Source organism: Labeo rohita, unplaced genomic scaffold (assembly GCF_022985175.1).
Source record: "Labeo rohita strain BAU-BD-2019 unplaced genomic scaffold, IGBB_LRoh.1.0 scaffold_105, whole genome shotgun sequence".
Classification (NCBI taxonomy): domain Eukaryota; kingdom Metazoa; phylum Chordata; class Actinopteri; order Cypriniformes; family Cyprinidae; genus Labeo; species Labeo rohita.
The window spans coordinates 161,373-176,202 of record NW_026127175.1 but is presented as its reverse complement, the minus strand read 5'-3'; the positions used below and the strand labels follow the sequence as shown (position 1 = coordinate 176,202).

Below are 14,830 nucleotides of genomic sequence, written 5' to 3'. Positions count from 1 at the left end.
AGCGCCATCGCTGTGTGATGTTCAGAGGAATTATGAAGCAATGAAAGATGAAAATCTCATTTTAACAGATGGTTTTGCTCTCCACGTTCCTTTGTGTTACGCTTTAATGCTACAGTTTATGGATGTTTCAGACTGTTTTACACCCAACAAAAGACAACACAGTAGGCCGAGTATTGAACGTTCGCTTTTAAATACGACATTAACAAAAGAGGAAGACTGAAAAGGTTTATTGCAAAGGTCAGTCTTTCTCAGAGCATATGCACATCTGCTGGTTGCACAAATGAAAAATTAAATCTTGTTTCCAAAACTGCACTGATCTGATGGACAAAGTCAACATGAAAAGACATTCATAACCCATTTAATTCCCATTTCTGAGGAGGACGAAGTTCAAGTTTACACATTTTTAAACTTAATTTGCTATATTCTTTCTGTATTCTTTATTAAATGTTTTTATCGGAATAAGGAGCACAATAAAACTACACTGTAAAAAACAATTTGTTGAGTCAACAAAAAATAATTTGTTACCTGGCTGCCTTAAAATTTTAGTGACAACTTAGATACTTGAGTTGATTCAACTTAAAATTTTAAGGCAGCTGGGTTACTTACATTAATGTCAAGTTTAACAAACACAAATATTTAAGTTGTCACTTAGTACAACTTAACATTTAAAGTTGACTAAACTTATTTGAGTTAACTGAACTTAACATTTTAAGGCAGCAGGGTAACAAATTATTTTAAGCTGACTCAACAAATTGTGTTTTTTGTTTTTTACAGTGTAGGAACATAAATAGTAAACAGGGTTGATTTTGATTTCATGTTGACTTTAAAAGTAAAGATTTTGCTAGTAATTGGCCATTTCAAGTAACGCTTGCAAAGTTTTTAAAGGAGAAGTCCACTTCCAAAACAAAGATTCACATATAATGTACTCACCCCCTGAGTACATTATGAAGAGATGTTCATGTCTTTCTTTCGTCAGTCGTAAAGAAATTATGTTTTTTGAGGAAAACATTTCAGGATTTTTCTCCATATAATGGACTGATATGGTGCCCCGATTTTGAACTTCCAAAATGCAGCTTCAAACGATCCCAAATGTGGTTGTAAATGATCCCAGCCGAGGAAGAAGGGTCTTATCTAGCGAAACGATTGGTTATTTTCATAAAAATAATACAGTTTATATACTTTTTAATCTCAAACGCTCGTCTTGTCTTACTCTCCCTGAACTCTGTGTATTCTGGCTCAAGACAGTTAGGGTATGTCGAAAAACTCCAATCGTATTTGCTCCCTCAACTTCAGAAGATCAAACACCCCTTAACAAAAAAGGTAAAACAGTGATATAGGACGATTTTGAAGTTGAGGAAGAACATGAGATGGGAGTTTTTTTTTTTGACATACACTAACTGACATGAACCGGAACAAAAACAGAGTTCAAGACAAGGGAGCGTTTGACATTAAAAAGTATAGAAATAGTATTATTTTTATGAAAATAACCAATCGTTATGATAGATAATACCCTTCTTCCTCGGCTGGGATTGTTTACAACCGCATTTGGGATCATTTGAAGCTGCGTTTTGGAAGTTCAAACTCGGGGCACCATATCGGTCCATTATATGGAGAAAAATGCTGAAATGTTTTCCTCAAAAAACATAATTTCTTTACGACTGAAGAAAGAAAGACATGAACATCTTGGATGACAAGGAGTACAATATATGTTAATCTTTGTTTTGGAAGTGGACTTCTCCTTTAAGTAAGTAGGAATTGAAAATGTAAGATTATAGTAAATGCATAATTTATTTTTCAATATGAGTAAACAATGTCATTATATGTGACGTATTTCAAACCCCATGTTCAATGAATTTCACTTATATACATACATATATATATATATATATATATATTTTTTTTTTTAATTGATATTTTGTGCAGATCTTATATATACAAAAAATAGTAATTCACCATTCTGCTTTACATTACACCCTTAATCCCCCAAACATCCTGAATACACAACACAAACAAACATACTATACGTGTAGTTATTAAGTGATCCATTAAATGTACAAACAAGAACAAAAAACAAAAAAGTAAATAAATAGATAAACAAAAAGTTAATCCTCTTCTGCATCTTCAAGAGACAGATCAATAGTATCCATATAATTCGAATTTCACTTATATTTAATATTGTAACCTAAACATTACAGACCACAACGACATCTAATTTTCTCTATCCACTTTATTGTTCCTCTAAATCAGTTTAATGGTTCTGGCTTCCGGTCTCATCCACATCCAGCTATTTTTAGCTGTACAAACCAGCTTGTTTTGCTGCTTGATACTGCAAATTGGTGTGTTTTACCATATTATTTGAATGTATTATTTTAATTATGAGCACACTGGTTTTTAGTGCAAACAGTTTTACCGTTTACTGCATGTTGTTATTCTTCTCATTATTTCCACATTTTACACGTTTAATATCAAAATGTTATTGACTTGTATATTTTATCAAATTCTCTAAACCAATATAATGACAATTTGTGGTGGTGCATGACAAAATTAATCTAAAAATCTATTAGAGATACTGTATATATCTAATCGGATGAGAAAGATACTCACACATGATGGAATAAACAAACATAGTGAAGTCATTTGTTACCCTGGACCACAAAACCAGTCTTAAGTGGCACGGATATATTTGTCGGAATAGCCAAAATACATTGTATGGGTCATTTTATGCCAAAAATCATTAGGATATTAAGTAAAGATCATGTTCCATGAAGATATTTAGTAAATTTCCTACCATAAATATATAAAAACTAATTTTTTAATTAGTAACATGCATTGCTAAGAACTTAATTTGGACAACTTTAAAGGTGATTTTTTTCAATCAATCGATTGTTTTGCACCCTCAGATTCCAGATTTTCATACAGTTGTATCTTGGCCAAATATCGTCTTATCCTAACAAACCATACATCAATGGAAAGTTTATTTATTCAGTTTATATAGATGTATAAATCTCAATTTAAAAAAAAAAGAAAAAAAGACCCCTATGACTGGTTTTGTGGTCCAGGGTCACATTTATATTTGTGACCCTGGACAACAAAACCAGTCTTAAGTTGCTGGGGTATATTTGTAGCAATAGCCAAAAATATATTGTATGGGTCAAAATTATTGATTTATGTTTTATGCCAAAAATCATTAGGAAATTAGTAAAGATTATGTTTCATAAAGATATTATTAAGAAATTTCTACTGTAAATATATCAAAACTTAATTTTTGATTAGTAATATGCAATAGTAAGAGCTTCATTTGGACAACTTTAAAGGTGATTTTCTCAATATTTGGATTTTTTTGCACCCTCAGATTCCATATATTCAAATAGTCGTATCTCGGCCAAATATTGTCCCATCCTAACAAACCATATATCAGTGGAAAGCTTATTTATTCAACTTTCAGATGGTGTATAAAGCTCAATTTCCGAAAAATTTACCCTTATGACTGGTTTTGTGGTCCAGGGTCACATTTTATGTTGGACTAATGGATTTTGTCAGTAAATCCTTCCTGTCACTTCAACATCTTGTGTCTCAGGTGCTAAATAAGTACAGATGTTTGGTACTTACAGCTGAAACCAGCCACCTGGCTCACAGTTCTCCCTTTTTTTTTTTTTTTTTTTTGGCTTACGGTGAGAAAGGCCTTGTGAAAAAACCTCATTCGGATTTTATTCACCTGCTTCTCTGAATGCTGTATTTAGACGTCCTATCTATTTGAAATACTGCTTTTTGCATACTAGTACTGAAGTATGCATATTCACACGCCTGACAAGCGTACGTAAATAATAAATGACAATGTTTTCCATATGTTTTCCCCCCCTGGATACAATCTGGGCAGTAACTTACTTAATCAGCACTGGGTTTACTCTCGTACACCAGTATTGCGCAATACCGACAGCGCGCGGTCATGTGATCGAGTGAACGAGCAGTGATCAGCTGCTCGTGATCACGTGACTCGATTTCTCAGCTGAACAGAAACAAGCAGCAGCAGCGGTAGCATGACATCTTCACAGCAGTGAGTTTGTTTTGTTTTATTTTGCTGTTGAGTTAAGTTTTATTCACAATCACGAAATATTTCATTCATAAACACTTGCGGAAGTGTGCTGTAGCGCCGGACAGGCGTTGAACGCCGTGTTTGGCGCGCAAACGCGTGTTTAGTGTTTCTGTCAGATCGTGTTTTGCAGAAGTTTGTGTATTTTAATTCTTTTAATTCGCGTTTTTTGTTTTTGTTTTGTTAAAAAGCTCTGTTTTTGAGTGATTGTAGGTGATTGTAGAGTGATTGAGTGATTGTAGATTGTAGTTCCCTTACAACAACGTAACTGTGGTAAAACCATAGTACGAAAGATAGCTAGGTGAAGGTTGACAAGTATGTCTAAAGTTTGTTATATCGTTAACGTGTATGTTTTAGGTGCTGTGAATGGTCATTATTTCCTCTTTAAGTTTTTATCTTTCTGCAGTTTTCGCTTTTAATGACCTTGTTGTGTATTGTATTGGTTTGTATTGGTGTTGTACTGAAGTAAGTTACAGATATTTAATGTTATGTCTCAAAAAAAAAAAAATAAAAAAAAAAAATAAAAAAAAAAAAAAATATATATATATATATATATATATATATATATATATATACACATATACATATATATAACAAAACATATAAATTAAGTATATATAGCATATTCTGAAGGATTCGTGTCATTTGCAGTACCATGGTACTGATTTGAAAATACTGTGGTAATACCATGGTAACTACATGTCATGTTAGCTGGTTTTATGGGTGGGTCATTCAGTGCTGTTTTGATTTTGAGAACTGATTTACAAAAATATTGATTCTTATTGTTTATTCGCGACATTTAGTGATCAAATTTACATAATAATTATAACTAGATGAGTAAAGTTTGAGAACAAACTTTAAGTTGGCTTGAGAAAGCCAAGCCTGAAAGTTTGAAGCAGTTGTAAATGTATGGAAGCAGCTAGCATGATTTAACACATTGCTTACATGATTTAACATGTTGTTAACATGTTTTAACATGATTAGCTTATTGCTTGTATTTTTATAGGCGGATTACAATGTTGTTAGCATGATTAGCATTTTGTTGTCATAATTTGCAAGTTACTAGAATGTTGTTAGCATGATTAGCCTGATTATTATGTTGATAGCATGTTTCGCACATGATTAGCATGTTACTAACATGTTTCTAACATGACTAACATGTTACTAGCTTGTTGTTACCATGTTTCTAACATGATTAACAAAGTTGCTAGCATGTTTCTAGCATGATTAGCATGTTGCTAGCATGTTTCTGGCATGATTAACAAGTTGTTAACATGTTTCTGGCATGATTTGCAAGTTATTAGCACGATGTTAGCATGATTAGCATGTTGCTAACATGTTTCTAACATGATTAGCAAGTTACTAACATGTTGTTAGCATGTTTCTAGTATGATTAGCATGTAACTAGCATGTTACTAACATGTTGTTAGCATGTTTCTAGTATGATTAGCATGTAACTAGCACGTTGCTAGCATGATTCGCACTTTACTAGCATGTTAGCATTTTTCTAGTATGATTAGCATGTAACTAGCACGTTGCTAGCATGATTACCAAGTTACTAGCATGTTGTTAGCATGATTAACATGTTACTAGGACGTTGTTAGCATTTTTCTATCATGATTAGCAAGTTGTTAGCATGATTAGCATGTTACTAGAATTTTGTTAGCATGTTTCTAACATGATTACCAAGTTACTAGCATGTTGTTAGCATGATTAGCATGTTACTAGCACGTTGTTAGCATGATTAGCATGTTACTAGCATGTTGCTAGCATGATTAGCATTTTGTTATCACAATTTGCAAGTTACTAGAATGTTGTTAGCATGATTAGCCTGATTATCATGTTGATAGCATGTTTCGCACATGATTAGTATGTTACTAACATGTTTCTAACATGGCTAACATGTTACTAGCTTGTTGTTAACATGTTTCTAGCATGATTAACAAAGTTGCTAGCATGTTTCTAGCATGATTAGCATGTTGCTAGCATGTTTCTAACATGATTAACAAGTTACTAACATGTTGTTAGCATGTTTCTAGTATGATTAGCATGTAACTAGCACGTTGCTAGCATGATTACCAAGTTACTAGCATGTTGTTAGCATGATTAACATATGAGGACGTTGTTAGCATTTTTCTATCATGATTAGCATGTTGCTAGCATGATTAGCAAGTTACTATCATGTTGCTAACATGATTATCAAGTTACTAGCATGCTGCAAGCTGATTAGCATGTTGTTAGCACGTTGCTAGCATGATTACCAAGTTACTAGCATGTTGTTATCATGATTAGCATGTTACTAGCATGCTGCTAGCATGTTTCTATCATGATTAGCAAGTTGTTAGCATGATTAGCATGTTACTAGAATTTTGTTAGCATGTTTCTAACATGATTACCAAGTTACTAGCATGTTGTTAACATGATTAGCATGTTACTAGCACGTTGTTAGAATTTTTCTATCATGATTAGCATGTTACTAGCATGTTGCTAGCATGATTAGCATGTTACTAGCATGTTGCTAGCATGTTGTTAACATGATTAGCAAGTTACTAGCATGTTGTTAGCATGATTAGCATGTTACTAGCATGTTGCTAGCATGATTTAGATAGATTAGAAATATTAGAAATATTCGAGTGGAAGCTTAAATGAGTGTAAATGGATTAGAAATAGTACATAGAAGGGAAGCTTGACTGAGCCTCAAGGGATTCTGGGAGTTTGAAGAGTGTTGGCTCATTTGAACATTCCGTCAATGTAAGTCTATGGGATTTTTGGTGGTTTTGAAAGTCTGGTTTACGAAAACCATAAGCCGGATCAGTCTGAAAAGATACAGCACACCGAGTCAGACCAGTCTGAAGGTCTGGACCGAGTTTGATGGTTCTAGCTTGAAAGCTCTAGGAGGAGACAGATACCGAAATTTGGCTCAGAAGAAGAATAATAATATTCTTAAATAGTAGATCAGTAAGTTGACTTTCTCAAGACAACTTAATTACTATTATTATTTTATACCTTAATATTGTATACTGCAGTTTTAATCTTGTTGTTAGACAAGTCTAAGCACTACTATCAATTCAAATAGTATTTCTTGTCTATCCATCTAGCAGAATAATGTGCATTATCGTCAAATAAAACCTGACCACGTGGAAGGAATTTATTTTGCGATAATGGCCATCTGACTGTACATTACCTCTGAATTATGACACTTTTTGTTTTATCAGTATGGGTGAGTGTGTAATCAGTTTAATGTGCAGTGACATGAAACTGAGTGACCTTTGACGCCCCTGATGATCGCTGTTAATCTTTACACACCCTATCCGTGATAAAGTACTCTGTCTTCCTCTTAGGCCAGAGTGAGTGTGATTTTAATGTTGGATATGGGACAATCAAATCAAAGGGTGTAATAAGGGTTTTGGATACTGATATTTTAATGGATGCTTCCTTGATTGCTGACAGGGAGTTTTTAACTTACTCTTTAAAGAATTAGTTCATCCAAAAATAAAAATTTGCTGAATATGTCCTTAAAAAAGGCTATGCAAGATGTAGATGAGTTTGTTTCTTCATCAGACTTGGAGAAATGTGTCATTCCATCACTTGCTCACCAACAGATCCTCTGCAGTGAATGGGTGCCGTCAGAGTGAGAGTCCAAACAGATGATAAAAACATCACAATAATCCACAAGTAATCCACACCACTCCAGTCCGTCAGTTAACATCTTGAGAAGACAAAAGCTGAAACAAATTCATCAAGATGTTTTTAATTAAGCTACATATCCATAATAATCCATAATAACGCTTCCTCCTGTAAAAAAGAGGTCATTTTAATTAAAAAAAAAAAATAAATAAATAAAACAAATTGCGACAGGCCTGTCTAATACATTATTAAAATAAAAATAGTTTTTGTTAATAATATTTGTGAATTTATTGTTAATTTGTTAATTTATTGAATTATTTTTATTAACCAACTTTAAAACATATTAATAAATAATAAATGTATACAAATGTAATGCATTAAGACCATTAAGACCAAAAACTAAAACTAACTGTAAAACCATTAAAAAGCCCGGATGCATGCATGCACTCATTTTTAAATTACTTATTTATTTTTATTTATTTACTAATTATTTATTTATTAAGTTCTAATTAATTTTTTTGATCATTTTCAAATTATGTGTAAGTTTGTTTTTTAATAAATATAATATGATAAAAAAAGCTGATAAAATTACAAATGATAAAAAGTCCTTTAAAAAAAGACAAAAAATTATACAAATAAATAACTTAAAAATTACAAGTTTTCTTTTTCTTTTTTAGTGTATTTTATAAATTGTATAAATAAAACATGTAATAAAAGAAAATATGTGTCTTGATGCACTAAAATAACTAAAACTGAAATAAAATTAACAAATCCTGTGTGTGTATATGCGTATATATTAAAAAATATTAAAAATGACAAAAACACAACAAAGTTGCTAAAACTTTAAAATGAAAATAGAAAATCGAAAAAATAAAAACTTGTTCATTTTTGTGTAAACTATCCCTTTAAGTTTTGTCTGCATGTTTTTCAGCTCTTCTGGCACAGGTCAGCAGAAAGAATTTTTCCGTTATCATGTGATCAAGTCCAGCTCTTGCATAACAGCTGCGTTACAGACATAGAGCTTTTAGTGTCGTCTCAGCAGATTTTTAAAATCAAGAATATGTATGTACTTTGTAGCTAAAAATGAACAACTGTTAACACAGTTTATGTGTATATTAAATAAACAGAAAAGGAAAAGAGACTTTAGTTTGTGGTTAAAGTGCTAGGTGCAGCTAGACCAGGATAATTTGCATTGTGTGTTGTGAATAACATGTATGTTTTTGTGTTGTCCATGACAGGAAAGCAGTGTATTGGCTGGGAAACGATACTCTGAGGGTATCGGCCGCCCTGTTTGCAGAAAACCGAGAGCGTTTGTGTCGAGGCCTGAAAGCTGAGAAGGATTTTAAACCTGGATCTGTGGTGGTTCTTCAGGGAGGAGAACAGAAGCAGAGATACTGCACTGACACCGACATGCTCTTCAGACAGGTGCCTCTTTTGCATGCAGACTACAAGCTGAATACAGATTCACATTTATCCTAAAGTGACTCAAATAATATGACAAATGTTTTTGAAAGTTTTGGCAACACTGTGCACTGAGGTTCCTTTTGTTAACATGAACTAACAATTAACAATTCTTGTAAGCATGCATTAATGTCAGGATTAACTAATACTAGGTCTACGTGATCATCGTGGTTATTCGATCTATTTGAGATAACCACAATAACTGTGCAGTTTACATTTCAATCCCAGTTTGCAAATACAGAAAGATAAGCGTTAAAGAAAATGCAGTCAAATGCACAATATTGTGTCTCCTTTAGTTTGATACACACATACACATTTAGTTATTTAATAAGTAATACATTTATAAAAAATGCGTTAACGCATGTTAACTAAGACCGGGGTTATTAACTGAGAGTATAACCATAAAAAAACAGATGCATGCATGCACTCATTTTTAAATTATTTATTTAGATTTTATTTATTTACTAATTATTTATTTATTACGTTTATTTATTTTATAATTTTCAAATGATGTATTAGTTTTTTTTTTGGTAAATGTAAAATGAAAATAAAAAAAAGCTAAATAAAAAAAAAAAGTCAACTAACAGTGTACAGTTGTATTTTTATTAACTAACTTTAAAACCGATTAATAAATAATAGATTTATAAAAAATTCATGTATTAATACATGTATTAATGCATGTATTAACTAAGACCAGGGCTAACTAAAACTGAAACTAAGAGTAAAACCATTAAAAAAAACATATGCATGCATGCATTCATTTTTAAATTACTTATTTATTTAATAGATTAATTAATTAATTTTATAATTTTCAAATGATGTATTACTTTATTTTTTGATAAATGTAAAATGAAAATAAAAAAAGCTAAATAAAAAAAAAGTCAACTAACAGTTTACAGTTGTATTTTTATTAACTAACTTTAAAACCGATTAATAAATAATAGATTTATAAAAAATTCATGTATTAATGCATGTATTAACTAAGACCAGGGCTAACTAAAGCTGAAACTAAGAGTAAAACCATTAAAAAAAACATATGCATGCATGCATTCATTTTTAAATTACTTATTTATTTAATAGATTAATTAATTAATTTTATAATTTTCAAGTGATGTATTACTTTATTTTTTAATAAATGTAAAATAAAAAAAATTAATAAAATTAAAAATGATAATGTCCTTTTAAAAAAAGATAAAATTATACAAATAAATAACTTGAAACTTGAAAAGTTTTCTTTTTTTTTTTAGTATGTTTTATAAATTTTGTAAAAAAAACAATAAAAAAAAACTTGAAATAAAATATAAACTATATATTTAAAATATAAAAAGGGAAAATTTTTCTTGATGCACTAAAATAACTAAACCTAAAATAAAATTAATAAAACCTGTGTGTGTGTGAAAAAAAAAAAATAAATAAAAATGACAGAAATATTGCGTACTATTCAATAATGCAATAACACCTAATTTTTGTGACTTCTGAATTTACTGGTAGGGATTAACTGGACCGTGCTTACCGGAAAACCTTGACCTTAACACTGAATGTCTAATGCGTACATAAACACACTTTTTCATGCATCGTCACTACAGCTACTGGAAAAATGCTGCATGCATCGTGTATCGGCACGTAATGTCTCGTTGACTCGCCGCTTTTGTTTCTAAATGATTATTGAGCGTTCGTCTTCCCATTATGCTCGTTCGTAAGTGGTGCTCTTGTTTATGTTATTCTAAATGGTAATTTGTGTTGGCAAGAGGCGAGACCTTTTATTTCAACGCTACGGTTGGGTGTCTGATAGAGCCCCTAATTTACTGCATTTACATAAGTTGATTGAACATAATGAGCAGCGTGTTTCTCATTCATTAGCTACAAAAACGTGCACATCCAGTGTTGTTTGGCAGAGATTGCGTGCCGGTATCTCACGGAGTGATTCTTGTGATTTTGTTTCGTGATGTTTACTACTTGAGGGCTTCCTGCTTTCATCTCAATTTAACTGTAAATAATTCATAGCCATTAATTTGCTTGTCTTGTGTTGTCGTTTTTGCTTCTTTTTGAAGTGTTGCACGTTTATAATTTGAATAAAATGCATGGCACATTTCTAATTTGCGCTCGTTATAAGTGCGTGTGAGTTTGCGCGTTTCCTGCGGTGATTTTGTTGCACCGCTTCATTATGCAATCCGTACTGAACGCATGTGAACTCTGTAATGAACTCAAAATGATAAAATCACTTGAGCACAAACGACTCATCCTCCATGGATTAGATAGTGCAGTTATCTGATCATGTTAGTGAGCGAAGCGTTCAGCCTCCACTGGAGATCCCACTGCAGAGAAGACTAAGAATGGCCTCCTTTTTATTCATGAGTGTGAATATTATATTGGCCGCTACCTACAAGATGTTGAACTGGAATGACACGATACTTTTACTAAAATGCATTTCAGAGCATTTCAACACGATTACAAAACGGAGATGGATGGATGCATGCATGCATTCATTTTTAAATTACTTTATTATTATTTTTATTTATTTAAATTTTATTTAGTTTATATGATTATTTACTTAAGTTTTAATTAATTTATTTATTTGATCAATTTTTTAGTTATTCATTAGTTTGTTTTTAATAAACGTAAAATAAAAAATAATACAAATAAATCATTTAATTTGTCTTTTTCGGTTGTTTTTATTATATTTTATAAATAGAATTAAAATATATATAGAAAAAATATTTTTTTTATTAATTTTAAATTGTTTATTTAGTTTATAATTTAAAATTAGTTTTTTAATAAATGTAAAATGATACAAAATATTATAAATCAAATAATAAATAAAAAATTATACAAACAGATCCCTTTAAAAGATACAAATTATACAAATATCTTTTTCTTTTTAAATAATTGTATTATATTTTATAAAAATATATATATATATATATATATATATATATAAAATGTATTATTCTATCAGTTTTAAAGTGATTTATAATTCATATTTTTTATAAATGTGAAATGATACAAATAAGTCCCTTTAAAAGAAAATTATACAAATAAATAAGTTTTCATGTTGTTTTTAAATAGTTTTTATTATATTTTATAAATATAATTAAAATATAAATAATAAATGTATTCTTTTAATAGTTTTAAAATTATTTATTATTTCTTTGTAATAATTTGTTTATTTTATAATTTTAAATTTTATAGCAAATTAAAATTAAAGTCCATTTAAAAGATAAAAAAATGTACAACTGGATAACTTGTAATTGTTAAATTTTCGTTTAAAAAAAAAAAAAAAAAAAAAAAAAAAAAAAAAATATATATATATATATATATATATATATATGTATATGTATATGTATATATGTATATGTATATGTATTTGTACATGTGTGTGTGTGTGTGTACATGTATATAATGAATACATTTATTGTATTATTTAATAGTTTTTGATGCTCTTTAGGGCTCTTAAAAGTCAGACTGCATCTGATGCAAGTCTCTAAACACTTTACAATGATGTCCCAAAAGTTTATAAAAAAAAAATGAAATGAAGGTGTATTTAAATCATCTGCTCTTTTGGCACTTACAAGCACTTATTTGACTTACTTTGTTCTACTCAACTTTTATTGACTTATAATTCTAAATCTTGTTTGCTTGGTCGTTAGCTCAGCGAGATTCTTATTAAACTGTCACTCAACCATGACAATAGTTGACCTGAAAGAGAAAAATGTAAAAGACTGTAAAAGACCTGTGCAATGTGCAGTGTCTGCTTTGTTTGCTATGTGTTGCATTATGATTTGCATTCAGGCAAATTTTGTAGCACAGCAATGCATGAAATTAAGCTTTCATGGTTCACGTACTTGCAAAAAGCAGCTTTTATAAGGAAAACCAGTATCTCCGGTTTAGTCAGGTGTGATCTATTAATAACCCGGAATTGCTCTCTGTGTTATGGCTCATTACAGTCCATAGAAACACAGTTGCGCTTCATATAGTGTATATGTATGGAAATAGGCCGCTTGAAGCTGTTGAGATCTGTATAGATTGATGGGAGCACAGTTTGTTCTACATTATGTTCAGAAGGGGATCTTGAACCTCTCACTGAGTTAAATGTGTTGCAGATCACAAATTTCAGCTTACAGGATGTCACTGGTGGCTGGTTATTTCATCTGTGGATGTATCTGTTCTGCAGGAGTCGTTTTTCCACTGGACCTTCGGTGTGACCGAGGCCGACTGCTACGGCGCCATCGACGTCAACTCCAAGAAATCCTTCTTGTTTGTTCCCAAGCTGCCGGAGAGCTACGCCACATGGATGGGCGAGTGAGTGACGCTTTCAGATTCGCTCTGATGTGCATGTATAATTTTCATGCTCACTGATGTCTGCTGATGTGATTGACTTTGAAATTCTCTGGAGTCAGCAAACGTTTTATTTTTCTGTCTCTTTATAGTTTCCCTGGAATGTATCTCTCAGTTTTCGTCCGAGACCCTAAGTGATTTAATAGTTTTGCAAATTAATTAATAGAAATATTTCTGTTGTAATAAGTGATAAGTGACATGCTTTTTAAATATGTTAAATATAATTTAAAAAAAAAAAATTTGTTTATTATTATTATTATTGTTATTATTATTAAATACATAATTAAAAAATGATTTATTATTTAAATTAAAATATAAAATTAGTTGATATAAATTTAGTTTTAATTTTAATTTATTATTAATTTTTAAACAATATTTACTTATACTTTCAAAAAAGCATTTATTTTTTATTTAATTATTATTTATGTATTTAAGTTTTAATAAACGTATTTATTTTTATACGTTTTATAACTTTGTTTTCTTATTATTATATAAATACATAATTTATTTAAATTTGTTTATTATTTAAAATTTTTTTTTTTATTTATTAATTTATTTATTTTTATAAATATAATTAAAATGTATTAAGTTTTAAATTTTATTTTTAATCAGTCTAAAATGTTTATTTATTTTCTATTTTTAAAAAACAATATTTATGTGTAACTTTTCAATAAGTATCATCATTAAATTATTTATCTATTTATCTATTTATTAATTTTAATAAATGTATTTATTTTTTATAATTTTTAAATTATTTATTTGTTTATTTTAATATATGTAAAATGTTAACAAAGAAGATAAAAATAAGTCATTTAAAAATAAAAGTTAACGATACAATTACATAATTTAAAAAATGTTTTATTATTCATTATACATGTACTTAGAAACATTCCAGCATAGATATTTAATAAAAATATACATATTTAAAATATATAACGTAAAGGTATGTCATAAAAACATCTCTTTTTATATATTTTTTGATATTTATATTTTGATGATATGAGATTGTAATAATATAGTAATTATTATAATATTTTAATTATTGATATTTAAATAACTACATGAAAAATATAATTATAAATATTAAACATATAATATTTTTTTATACTGTACATATTTAGATTTAAATTCTTTTTTTTTTTTAAATATTAAAAAAAAAAAAAAAAAAAATATATATATATATATATATATATATATATATATATATATATATATATATATATAAATTATTATAATTATATAATTAATGTTAATATTTGTATTAACACAAACACACACACATATACTACTACTACTACTAATAATAATAATTATAAT

At 29.5% G+C, this 14,830-nt stretch overlaps 1 protein-coding gene across 1 annotated transcript in view; it reads left to right on the top strand.

Annotated features, from left to right (window-relative positions):
• Positions 1-3,931: 3,931 nt before the first annotated feature.
• Positions 3,932-14,830, top strand: part of LOC127157350 (xaa-Pro dipeptidase-like) — an 84,377-nt gene continuing 73,478 nt past the window's right edge. The window contains 3 exon segments of the mRNA XM_051100586.1: positions 3,932-4,054; positions 8,956-9,142; positions 13,350-13,477. Of these exon segments, the coding sequence (XP_050956543.1) occupies positions 4,038-4,054; positions 8,956-9,142; positions 13,350-13,477 (332 nt within the window). The 5' untranslated portion in view covers positions 3,932-4,037.